The 13,538-nt window shown below is 55.3% G+C and overlaps 1 protein-coding gene across 1 annotated transcript in view; it reads left to right on the top strand.

Moving 5' to 3' along the window:
* Positions 1–13,538, top strand: part of LOC139240502 (IQ motif and SEC7 domain-containing protein 1-like) — a 144,252-nt gene that overhangs the window by 96,343 nt on the left and 34,371 nt on the right. The window contains exons 11-12 of the mRNA XM_070869044.1: positions 6,686–6,853; positions 10,016–10,167. Of these exons, the coding sequence (XP_070725145.1) occupies positions 6,686–6,853; positions 10,016–10,167 (320 nt within the window). The remainder of the gene's footprint in view (positions 1–6,685; positions 6,854–10,015; positions 10,168–13,538) is intronic.

Raw genomic sequence — 13,538 nt, 5'->3', positions numbered from 1 at the left:
TTTATATATAGAATAACTGATACCCGGGAGTGAGTTTCAGGCTGGAATCTAATCAAGGGGTTTGGAGGGTTTCTATATAGAATAACAAATACCCGAGATTGAGTTACTGGCTGGTATCTAATCGAGGGGTTCGGTGGGTTTATATATAGAATAACGGATTCCCGGGAGTGAGTTACAGGCTGGAATTTAAGCGAGGGGTTCGGGGGGTTTATATAGAATAACAGAGCCTCCGGAGTGAGTTACAGGTTGGAATCTAATCGTGGAGTTCGGGAGGTTTATATATAGAATAACGGATACCCAGGAGTGAGTTACAGGCTGGAATCTAATCGAGGGGTTCAGGGGGTTTATATATAGAATAACAGATACCCGGGAGTGAGTTACAGGCTGGAATCTGATTGAGGGTTTCGGGGGGTTTATATATAGAATAACAGATACCCGGGAGTGAGTTCCAGGCTGGAATCTAATCGAGGGTTTCGGGGGGTTTATATACAGAATAACGGATACCCGGGAGTGAGTGACAGGCTGGAATCTAAACGAGTTGTTCGAGGGGGTTTATATATGGAATAACTGATACCCGGGAGTGAGTTACAGGCTGGAATCTAATTGAGGGGTTCGGGGGGTTTTATATGTCGAGTAACAGATACCTGAGAGTGACTTACATGCTGGAATCTAATGGAGGGCTTCGGGGTGTTTTATATAGAGCACAACGGATACCCGGGAGTGAGTTACAGCCTGGAATCTAATCGAGGGGTTCGGGGGGTGTTATATATAGAATAACGGATACCTGGGAGTGAGTTAGAGGCTGGAATCGAATCGTGGAGTTCGGGAGGTTTATATGTAGAATAACGGATACCCAGGAGTGAGTTACAGGCTGGAATCTAATCGAGGGGTTCTGGGGGTTTATATATCGAATAACGGATACCTGGGAGTGAGTTACAGGCTGGAATCTAATCGAGAGTTTTGGGGGGTTTATATATAGAATAACGGATTCCCGGGAGTGAGTTACAGGCCAGAATCTAATCGAGGGGTTCGGGGGGTTTATATACAGAATAACAGATACCCGGGAGTGAGTTCCAGGCTGGAATCTAATCGAGGGGTTCGGATGGTTTGTATATAGAAAACGGATACCCGGGAGTGAGTAACAGGCTGGAATCTAATCGAGTGGTTCGGGGGGGTTTATATATAGAATAACGGATACCCGGGAGTGAGTTACAGGCTGGAATCTAATCGAGAGTTTTGGGGGGTTTATATATAGAATAACAGATACCCGAGAGTGAGTTACAGGCTGGAATCTAATCGAGGGGTTCTGGGGGTTTATATATCGAATAACGGATACCCGGGAGTGAGTTACAGGCTGGAATCTAATCGAGGGGGTCGGGTGGGTTTATATATAGAATAACAGATACCCGGGAGTGAGTTACAGGCTGGAATCTAATAGAGTGGTTCTGGGGGGTTTATATATAGAATAACAGAGACTCGGGAGTGAGTTACAGGCTAGAATCTATTCGAAGGGTTCAGCGGGGTTTCTATATAGAATAACGGATACCCAGGTGTGAGTTACAGGCTGGAATCTAATCGAGGGGTTCGGGGGGGATTATATATAGAATAACAGAGACTTGGGAGTGAGTTACAGGCTGGGATCTAATCGTAGGGTTCAGTGGGGTTTATATATAGAATAACGGATACCCGGGAATGAGTTACAGGCTGGAATCTAATCGAGGGGTTCGGGGGGGGTTTATATATAGAATAACAGATACCCGGGAGTGAGTTACAGGCTGGAATCTAATCGAGGGGTTCGGGGTGTTTATATATAGAATAACAGATACCCGGGAGTGAGTTACAGGCTGGAATCTAATCGAGTGGTTCGGGGGGGTTTATATCTAGAATCACAGATACCCGGGAGTGAGTAACAGGCTGGAATCTAATCGAGTGGTTCGGGGGGGTTTATATATAGAATAACAGATGCCCGGGAGTGAGTTACAGGCTGGAATCTAATCGAGGGGTTCGGGGGGTTTATATATAGAATAACAGATACTTGGGAGCTGGGAGTGAGTTACAGGCTGGAATCTAATCGAGGGGTTCGGGGGGTTTGTATATAGAATAACGGATACCCAGGAGTGAGTTACAGGCTGGAATCGAATCGAGGAGTTCGGGGGATTTATATATAGAATAACAGATACCCGGAAGTGAGTTACAGGCTGGAATCTAATCGAGTGGTTTGGGGGGTTTATATATAGAATAACAGATACTCGGGAGTGAGTTACAGGCTGGAATCTAATCGAGGGGTTCGGGAGGGATAATATATAGAATAACGAATACCCGAGAGTGAGTTACAGGCTGGGATCTAATCGAAGGGTTCAGCGGGGTTTCTATATCGAATAACGGATACCCTGGAGTGAGTTACAGGCTGGAATCTCATCGAGTGGTTCAGGGGGATTATATATAGAATAACAGATGCCTGGGAGTGAGTTACAGGCTGGAATCTAATCGAGGGGTTCGGGGGTTTATATCTAGAACAACGGATAGATGGGAGTGAGTTTCAGGCTGGAATCTAATCGAGGCGTTTGGGGGGTTTATATATAGAATAACAGATACCCGGGAGTGAATTGCAGGCTGGAATCTAATCGAGGGGTTCGGGGGGTTAATATATAGAACAACGGATAGCCGGGAGTGAGTTACAGGCTGGAATCTAATTGAGGAGTTCGGGGGATTAATATATAGAACAACGGATAGCCGGGAGTGAGTTACAGGCTGGAATCTAATCGAGGGGTTCGGGTGGTTTATATATAGAATAACAGATACCTGGGAGTGAGTTACAGGCTGGGATCTAAACGAGGGGTTCGGGTGGTTTATATATAGATTAACAGATACCTGGGAGTGAGTTACAGGCGGGAATCTAATCGAGGGGTTCGGGTGGGTTTATATATAGAATAACAGATACCCGGGTATGAGTTACAGGCTGGAATCGCATCGAGTGGTTCGGGGGGTTTATATATAGAACAATGGATAGATGGGAGTGAGTTACAGGCTGGAATCTAATCGAGGGGTTTGGGGGGTTTATATATCGAATAACAGATACCCGGGAGTGAGTTCCAGGCTGGAATCTAATCGAGGAGTTCGGGGGGTTTATATGTAGAATAACGGATACCGGGGAGTGAGTTACAGACTGGAATCTAATCCAGGGGTTCGGGAGGGATAATATATAGAATAACGGATACCCGGGAGTGAGTTACAGGCTGGAATCTAATCGAGGGGTTCGGGGGGGATTATATATAGAATAACAGAGTCTCGGGAGTGAGTTACAGGCTGGGATCTAATCGAAGGGTTCAGGGGGGTTTATATATCGAATAACGGATACCCGGGAGTGAGTTACAGGCTGGAATCTAATCGAGGGGTTTGGGGGGGGTTATATATGAGAATAACAGGTACCCGAGAGTGAGTTACAGGCTGGGATCTAATCGAAGGGTTCAGCGGGGTTTATATATTTGAATAACAGGTACCCGAGAGTGAGTTACAGGCTGGGATCTAATCGAGTGGTTCGGGGGGGTTTATAAATTAGAATAACAGGTACCCGAGAGTGAGTTACAGGCTGGGATCTAATCGAAGGGTTCAGCGGGGTTTATATATAGAATAACGGATACCCGGGAGTGAGTTACAGGCTGGGATCTAATCGAAGGGTTCAGCGGGGTTTATATATAGAATAACGGATACCCGGGAGTGAGTTACAGGCTGGAATCTAATCGAGTGGTTCGGGGGGGATTAGATATAGAATAACGGATACCCGGGAGTGAGTTACAGACTGGAATCTAACTGAGGCGTTCAGGGGGGTTTATATATAGAATAACAGATACCCGGGAGTGAGTTCCAGGCTGGAATCTAATTGAGGGGTTCGGGGGGTTTATATATAGAATAACGGATACCCAGGAGTGAGTTACAGGCTGTAATCGAATCGAGTGGTTCGGGGGGTTTATATATAGAATAACCGATGCCCGGGAGTGAGTTACAGGCTGGAATCTAATCGAGGGGTTCGGGAGGGATAATATATAGAATAACGGTTACCCGGGAGTGAGTTACAGGCTGGAATCTAGTCGAGGGCCTCGGGAGGGATATATATAGAATAACGGATACCCGGGAGTGAGTTACAGGCTAGAATCTAATCGAAGGGTTCAGGTGGGTTTCTATATCGAATAACGGATACCCGGGAGTGAGTTACAAGCTGGAATCTAATCGAGTGGTTCGGAGGGATTTATATATGGAATAACAGATACCCGGGAGTGAGTTACAGGCTGGAATCTAATCGAGTGGTTCGGGGGGGATTATATATAGAATAACGGATTCCCGGGAGTGAGTTACAGGCTGGAATCTAATCGAGGGGTTCGGGGGGTTTATATATAGAATAACAGATACCCGGGAGTGAGTTACAGGCTGGAATCTAATCGAGGGGTTCGGGGGGTTTCTATATAGAATAACGGATACCCAGGAGTGAGTTACAGGATGGAATCTAATCGAGGGGTTCGGGGGGTTTATATATCGAATAACGGATACCCGGGAGTGAGTTCCAGGCTGGAATCTAATTGAGTGGTTCGGGGGGTTTTATATGTCGAGTAACAGATACCTGAGAGTGACTTACAGGCTGGAATCTAATGGAGGGTTTCGGGGGGTTTATATATAGAATAACAGATACCCGGGAGTGAGTTACAGGCTGGAATCTAATGGAGGGGTTCGGGGTGTTTTATATAGAGAACAACGGATACCCGGGAGTGAGTTACAGGCTGGAATCTAATCGTGGGGTTCTGGGGGTTTATATATAGAATAACAGATACCCGGGAGTGAGTTACAGGCTGGAATCTAATCGAGGGGTTCAGGGGGGTTTATATATACAATAACAGATACCTGGGAGTGAGTTACAGGCTGGAATCTAATCGAGGGGTTCGGGGGGTTTATATATAGAATAACGGATACCCGGGAGTGAGTTACAGGCTGGAATCTAATCGAGGGGTTCGGGGAGATTGACAGTCTGTTACCGCACGGATGACTTGGATGAAGGCACTGAGTATAACGTAGCCCAGTTTGCTGTTGATACAAAGATGTGTGGGAGAGCAAGTTGTGACGAGGACATAAAGATTCTGCAAAGAGATATAGACAGACTAAGTGAGTGGGCAAACATTTGGCTGACAGAGTATAATGTGGGAAAGTGTGAGGTTATCCAAATTGGCATAAATCAAAGAGCAAGTTATTATTTAAATGGAGAAAGATTGCAAAGTGCCGCAGTACAGCGGGACCTGGGGGTTACTTGTGCATGAAACACAAAAGGTTAGTATGAGGTACAGCAAGTGATCAGGAAGGTCAATGGTATCTTGGCCTTTATTGCAAAGGGGATGGAGTATAAAAGCAGGGAAGTCTTGCTCCAGTTATACAGGGTATTGGTGAGGCCACACCTGGAGTACTGCGTGCAGTTTTGGTCTCCGTATTTATGAAAGGATATACTTGCTTTGGAGGCAGTTCGGAGAAGGTTCACTCGGTTGATTCCGGGGATGAGGGGGTTGACTTATGAGGAAAGGTTGAGGAGGTTGGGCCTCTACTCATTGGAGTTTCGAAGAATGAGAGGTGATCTTATCGAAACGTATCAGATTCTGAGGGGGCTGGACAGGGTGGATGCAGAGAGGATGTTTCCCCCTCGTGGGGGGAATCTAGAACTAGGGGGCACATAGTCTCAGAATAAGGGGTCGCCCATTTAAGACGGAGATGAGGAGGAATTTCTTCTGGTGAATCTGTGGAATTCTCTGCCCCAGAGAGCTGTGGGGGGCTGGGTCACTGAATATATTTAAGGTGGAGATAGACAGATTGTTGAGCGATAAGGGAGTGAAGGGGCGGGCGGGGAAGTGGAGCTGAGCCCATGATCGGATCAGTAATGAAGGAGCGCCGCACTGTCGGAGGGGCGGTACTGAGGGAGCCCCGCACTGTGGGAGGGGCGGTACTGAGGGAGCCCCGCACTGTCGGAGGGGCGGTACTGAGGGAGCCCCGCACTGTCGGAGGGGCGGTACTGAGGGAGCGCCGCACTGTCGGAGGGGCTGTACTGAGGGAGCCCCGCACTGTCGGAGGGGCGGTACTGAGGGAGCCCCGCACTGTCGGAGGGGCGGTACTGAGGGAGCCCCGCACTGTCGGAGGGGCAGTACTGAGGGAGCCCCGCACTGTCGGAGGGGCGGTACTGAGGGAGCGCCGCACTGTCGGAGGGGCGGTACTGAGGGAGCCCCGCACTGTCGGAGGGGCGGTACTGAGGGAGCCCCGCACTGTCGGAGGGGCGGTACTGAGGGAGCCCCGCACTGTCGGAGGGGCGGTACTGAGGGAGCCCCGCACTGTCGGAGGGGCGGTACTGAGGGAGCCCCGCACTGTCGGAGGGGCGGTACTGAGGGAGCCCCGCGCTGTCGGAGGGGCGGTACTGAGGGAGCGCCGCACTGTCGGAGGGGCGGTACTGAGGGAGCCCCGCGCTGTCGGAGGGGCGGTACTGAGGGAGCCCCGCGCTGTCGGAGGGGCAGTACTGAGGGAGCCCCGCACTGTCGGAGGGGCGGTACTGAGGGAGCCCCGCGCTGCGCTGTCAGAGGCTCACGTTCTAACCGAGTGCTCTCTCTCTCTCTCTCTCTCTCTCCCCACCCCCCCCCCCCACACCCACCGCCGGGTTTTCCAGCCGAGCTGGAGAAGCAGAAGGGGGTGATAAGGCCCAGCATGTCGCAGAGTGCCAGCCTCAAGAAGGACACGGTCAACGGAACCCTGACGAGCTTGGACGACACGTACGCCATGGAGGGACTGAAACGCAGTGCGCTGAGCAGTTCGCTCCGGGACCTCTCCGACGCAGGTACGTGGGAGCGCGCGGGGGGCCGGGGGGAGGGGCTCAGGAGGGGTCCCGCTGGCTTCAGCGGGCCGGGTGGTAACGAGTGTTACCCGCGACAGACCCCCGTGTCTCTCGCCCGATGACTGGTTCTCTTCCCGGATGGAACACGCTCTCTAACCCATCCTTTCTTTTATCTTCTGTGTGTCTTATCGTTTTCTTTTTGGCGATCTCTCGCGCCCCCCCCACCCCGGCCCCCGCTCAACCCAGCAGAGGGATGTCAGTGCTGGGGAACGGAGAGTTTCCCCTCTTCCTGCTCCCAGTGTCCGCACCGAGCGCTCGCAGGTTAGTCACTGCATGGGCTCGAGGCAGATTAACACTCGATCACTGCACTGTCCCCATCAAACACTCCCGGGGCGGGTACAGGGGGTTAGATACAGAGTAAAGCTCCCTCTACACTGTCCCCATCAAACACTCCCAGGGCAGGTACAGGGGGTTAGATACAGAGTAAAGCTCCCTCTGCACTGTCCCCATCAAACACTCCCAGGGCAGGTACAGGGGGTTAGATACAGAGTAAAGCTCCCTCTACACTGTCCCCATCAAACACTCCCAGGGCAGTTACAGGGGGTTAGATACAGAATAAAGCTCCCTCTACACTGTCCCATCAAACACTCTCAGGGCAGTTACAGGGGGCTAGATACAGAGTAAAGCTCCCTCTATACTGTCCCATCAAACACTCCCAGGGCAGGTACAGGGGGTTAGATACAGAGTAAAGCTCCCTCTGCACTGTCCCATCAAACTCTTCCAGGGCAGGTACAGCACGGGGTTAGATACAGAGTAAAGCTCCCTCTACACTGTGCCATCAAACACTCCCAGGGCAGGTACAGGGGGTTAGATACAGAGTAAAGCTCCCTCTACACTGTCCCATCAAACTCTTCCAGGGCAGGTACAGCACGGGGTTGGATAATTTTGCCGCTCTGATCTTAGGTAGTGCAGTGCTTGGCAGCTCGCATCAATACCGGCCCTTAATGTCGGGAAGCGTCCAAACAAGAGCTTACCAAGAGGTGGGTCTTAAGGAGCATCCTAAGGGAGGAGAGAGAGTTGGAGAGGGTTTTCCTGCTCCTGATCTCCATCCAGCGTCTCCTGCTGTCAGGTGAGGGGAGATTTGGTCCTGGCCGCGAGGCCTTCTGCAGTCGAACAGTGCGAGGAGTATCCACTCGCCCGCGGTGCACCGGGCCCACAAGGGGGTGGGGAATTAACGCAGTGGCTCCCCAGGCTCTCCCCATCGACTGTTTCTGTTGATTTTCTGTTATCCGTAACTCCCTCTCCCCCACCCCAGAAACCTGATTATCGGTACGTGGGCCCTGAGGCAAGGCCAGGGCGCTGCTCCGGTACCACGGCACGGCGAGGGAGCGGGGCCCGGGGGTCGATTGGGGCCCGTCACCCACACAATTTTAACTCCGTGTACCCCGTTACACCTCAACAATCTACAGTGAAATTAAACGCTGGAGGGAGATTTTACTGAGCCGGACTTAGTGTGTTGGGGGCGGGGGGCGGGGTTGGTGGGTGGGTGGAGGATGGGAGCTGCGTTCATCGCCCCCAGTCGCTGTGTGCATTCTCTCCCGCGCTCCCCCTCTCCCTCTCTCCCCCTATCTCTCCCTCTCTCTGTGCCTCTCTCTCTCTGTCTCCCTCTCTCACCCTCTCTCGCTCTCTCCCTCCCTCTCTCTCTCTCTCTCTTTGTCTCTCTCTCCCTTTCTCTGTCCCTTTCTCCCTCTCTCACCCTCTCTCGCTCTGTCTCTGTCTCTCTCTCCCTCTCTCTGTCTCTCTCTCTCACCCTCTCTCGCTCTGTCTCTGTCTCTCTCTCCCTCTCTCTGTCTCTCTCTCTCACCCTCTCTCGCTCTCTCTCTGTCTCTCTCTCCCTCTCTCTGTCTCTCTCTCTCTCTCACCCTCTCTCGCTCTCTCTCTCCCTCTCTCTCCCTCTCTCTGTCTCCCTCTCTCTCTGTCTCCCTCTCTCTCTGTCTCTCTCTCTGTCTTTCTCTCTCCCTCTCTATGTCTCTCTCTGTATCTCTCGCTCTCTCCCCCTATCTCTCCCTCTCTCCCCCTATCTCTCTCTCTCTGTCTCTCTCTGTCTCTATCTCTCTCTCTCTGTCTCTGTCTCTCTCTCTCTCTCTCTCTATCTACCTCTCCCTCTCTCTCTGTCTCTGTCTCTCTCTCCCTCTCTGTCTCTCTCTCTCTGTCTCTCTCTCTCTCTCCCTTCCTCTCCCTCTTACACACCCCACCAAATTATCACCCTTTTCTGCCTCTGCCCCTCCTCCATTCATAAGAAACAGGAGCAGGAGTTGGCCATTCGGCCCCTCGAGCCTGCTCCATCATTTAATACGATCGCGGCTGATCCGATCATGGACTCAGCTCCACTTCCCCGCCCGCCCCTTCACTCCCTTATCGCTCAAAAATCTGTCTGTCTCCACCTTAAATATATTCAATGACCCAGCCCCCACAGCTCTCCTCCTCTACCTACTCTTATTCTACTCCTCCCCTCCACTACCTCCCTCTCTCCCACCAACCCTCTCCCTCCTCCCCTCGCCCCTCCCCCCTCTCCTCCCCTCCCGTCCCTCCCACTCCCTCTCCTTTCCCTCCCCTCTCTCTCCTCCCCTTCCTCCCCTCCATGCCTCTCCCCTCCCCTCCGGTCTCTCCCCTCCCCCTCCCCTCCCCCTCCCTCCCCTCTGCTCCCCTCCCCTCTCCTCCCCTCCACTACCTCCCTCTCTCCCACCCTCACTCTCCCTCCTCCCCTCGCCCCTCCCCTCCCTCCCCTCCCCTCCCTCCCCCTCCCTCTCCTTTCCCTCCCCTCTCTCTCCTCCCCTTCCTCCCCTCCCTCCCCCTCCCCTCCCCTCCGGTCTCTCCCCTCCCCACCCCCTCCCTCCCCTCTGCTCCCCTCCCCTCCCTCCACTCCCTTCCCCTCTGCTCCCCTCCCCTCTCCTCCCCTCCACTACCTCCCTCTCTCCCACCCTCACTCTCCCTCCTCCCCTCGCCCCTCCCCTCCCTCCCCTCCCTCCCTCCCCCTCCCCTGGTGGTGGGGGTGTGTGTGTGGACGGTGGGGAGTCTGTGATGGGGGTTGGGGGGAGGGGGGAGGTATTTCCTGTGGGCTGATGCTGTCTGTGTGCTAACCTCGGTGTTGCGTGTTTCGGGCAGGGAGGAGGGGTCGGAGGAACAGTGTGGGATCGCTGGACAGCACCATGGAAGTAAGTGGCCCACCCCGCCCCTCACTCTCCCTAAAACATGTGCCATTAAACCCCCCCCCCCCCTCCCCGGTCTGTCCACCATCTGACCCCTCGCCAACCTCCGCATGGCCCCATGCATGTTGGTGTGACCCCGCTGTCTGTACATCAGCCTCTCCGATGTACCACCCTCCCTCCATCGTATCCCCCCTCCCTCCATCGTACCTCCCCTCCCTCCATTGTACCTCCCCTTCCCCCATCGTACCTCCCCTCCCTCCATCGTATCCCCCCTCCCTCCATCGTATCTCCCCTCCCTCCATTGCACCTCCCCCCATCGTACCTCCCCTCCCTCCATCGTATCCCCCCTCCCTCCATCGTACCTCCCCTCCCTCCATCGTATCCCCCCTCCCTCCATCGTACCTCCCCTCCCTCCATTGCACCTCCCCCCATCGTACCTCCCCTCCCTCCATCGTATCCCCCCTCCCTCCATCGTACCTCCCCTCCCCCCATCACACCTCCCCCTCCCTCCATTGTACCTCCCCTCCCTCCATTGTACCTCCCCTCCCTCCATCATATCCCCCCTCCCTCCATCGTATCCCCCCTCCCTCCATCGTATCCCCCCTCCCTCCATCGTATCACCCCTCCCTCCATTGTACCTCCCCTCCCTCCATCGTACCTCCCCTCCCTCCATCGTACCACCCTCCCTCCATTGCACCTCCCCTCCCTCCATCGTGCCTCCCCTCCCTCCATCGTATCACCCCTCCCCCCATCGTACCTCCCCTCCCTCCATCGTATCACCCCTCCCTCCATTGTATCACCCCCTCCCTCCATCGTACCTCCCCTCCCTCCATCGTACCTCCCATCCCCCCATCGTACCCCCCTCCCTCCATCGTATCCCCCCTCCCTCCATCGTATCTCCCCTCCCTCCATTGTACCTCTCCTCCCTCCATCGTACCTCCCCTCTCCCCATCGTACCTCCCCATCCTCCATCGTATCTCCCCTCCCTCCATTGTACCTCCCCTCCCTCCATCATATCCCCCCTCCCTCCATCGTATCCCCCCTCCCTCCATCGTATCCCCCCTCCCTCCATCGTATCACCCCTCCCTCCATTGTACCTCCCCTCCCTCCATCGTACCTCCCCTCCCTCCATCGTGCCTCCCCTCCCTCCATCGTATCACCCCTCCCTCCATCGTATCACCCCTCCCTCCATCGTACCACCCCTCCCTCCATCGTATCCCCCCTCCCTCCATCGTACCACCCCTCCCTCCATCGTATCCCCCCTCCCTCCATCGTACCTCCCCATCCTCCATCGTATCTCCCCTCCCCCCCATCGTACCCCCCTCCCTCCATCGTATCCCCCCTCCCTCCATCGTACCTCCCCTCCCTCCATCATACCTCCCCTCCCTCCATCGTATCACCCCTCCCTCCATCGTACCACCCCTCCCTCCATTGTACGTCCCCTCCATCCATCGTACCTCCCCTCCCTCCATTGTACGTCCCCTCCCTCCATCGTATCCCCCATCCCTCCATCGTACCTCCCCTCCCTCCATCGTACCACCCTCCCTCCATCGTATCACCCCTCCCTCCATTGTACCTCCCCTCATTCATCGTACCTCCCCTCCCTCCATCGTACCACCCTCCCTCCATTGCACCTCCCCTCCCTCCATTGTACCTCCCCTCCCTCCATCGTACCTCCCCTCCCCCCATCGTACCTCCCCTCCCCCCATCACACCTCCCCCTCCCTCCATCGTACCTCCCCTCCCTCCATTGAACCTCCCCTCCCTCCATCGTACCTCCCCTCCCTCCATTGTACCTCCCCTCCCTCCATCGTACCTCCCCTCCCTCCATCGTACCTCCCCTCCCTTCATCGTACCACCCTCCCTCCATCGTACCTCCCCTCCCTTCATCGTACCTCCCCTCCCTCCATCGTACCTCCCCTCCCTCCATCGTACCTCCCCTCCCTTCATCGTACCTCCCCTCCCTCCATTGTACCTCCCCTCCCTCCATCCTACCTCCCCTCCTCCATCGTATCTCCCCTCCCTCCATTGTACCTCCCCTCCCTCCATCCTACCTCCCCTCCCCCCATCGTATCACCCCTCCCTCCATCGTATCTCCCCTCCCTCCATTGTACCTCTCCTCCCTCCATTGTACCTCCCCTCTCCCCATCGTACCTCCTCATCCTCCATTGTATCTCCCCTCCCTTCATCGTACCTCCCCTCCCTCCATCATACCACCCTCCCTCCATCGTATCACCCCTCCCTCCATCGTACCTCCCCTCCCTCCATCGTACCTCCCCTCCCTCCATCGTACCTCCCCTCCCTCCATAGCACCTCCCCTCCCTGCATCGTACCTCCCCTCCCTCCATCGTATCACCCCTCCCCCCATCGTACCTCCCCTCCCTCCATCGTATCACCCCTCCCTCCATCGTACCTCCCCTCCCTCCATCGTACCTCCCCTCCCTCCATCGTATCACCCCTCCCTCCATCATACCTCCCCTCCCCCCATCGTATCACCCCTCCCTCCATCGTATCTCCCCTCCCTCCATTGTACCTCTCCTCCCTCCATCGTACCTCCCCTCTCCCCATCGTATCTCCCCTCCCTCCATCGTATCTCCCCTCCCTCCATCGTACCTCCCCTCCCTCCATCGTACCTCCCCTCCCCCCCATCGTACCTCCCCATCCTCCATTGTACCTCCCCTCCCTCCATCGTACCTCCCCTCCCTCCATCGTATCTCCCCTCCCTCCATCGTACCTCCCCTCGCTCAATCGTACCTCCCCTCCCTCCATCGTACCTCCCCTCCCTCCATCGTATCTCCCCTCCCTCCATCGTACCTCCCCTCCCCCCATCGTACCTCCCCTCCCTCCATCGTACCTCCCCTCCCTCCATCGTACCTCCCCTCCCTCCATCGTACCTCCCCTCCCTCCATCGTACCTCCCCTCCCCCCATCGTACCACCCTCCCTCCATTGTACCTCCCCTCCCTCCATCATATCTCCCCTCCCCCGTCCCCACCCCCCAGCTCCACCAATCAACCGCTCTCGACCACGCTGCCTTTGAACCCCCCCCGATTACTGCCCCGCGCTCCCCGATCGCTGCCCCCCCAGCCCCACCCTTCACCCCTGACTGGTTCTCCGCTGTCAGTCACCCAACCCCCCGCCCCCCCCCCCCCCCGAGCCTCTGGGTCAGGGTGGTCCCACTGTACTTCATCCCGAATCTGTTCACTGACCCCATCCGCTCCGCCTCGCCCCTCACTCCCCTCACTCCCCGCACTCCCCGCACTCCCCTCACTCCCCTCACTCCCCTCACTCCCCTCACTCCCCGCACTCCCCTCACTCCCCTTACTCCCCGCAAACCAACAATCGGTCCCTCAATCTCCAACTGTTCACACTCACACACTCACACACTCACACAACCTCACTCACTCACGCTCACACACACACACTCACTCATACACTCACACACTCACTCACTCACACACTCACACAACCTCACTCACTCA

Source organism: Pristiophorus japonicus, chromosome 32 (assembly GCF_044704955.1).
Source record: "Pristiophorus japonicus isolate sPriJap1 chromosome 32, sPriJap1.hap1, whole genome shotgun sequence".
In the NCBI taxonomy this organism is placed as follows: Eukaryota; Metazoa; Chordata; class Chondrichthyes; family Pristiophoridae; genus Pristiophorus; species Pristiophorus japonicus.
Note: the sequence above shows the minus strand (reverse complement) of the source record. Positions and strands in the feature narration are given on the sequence as shown.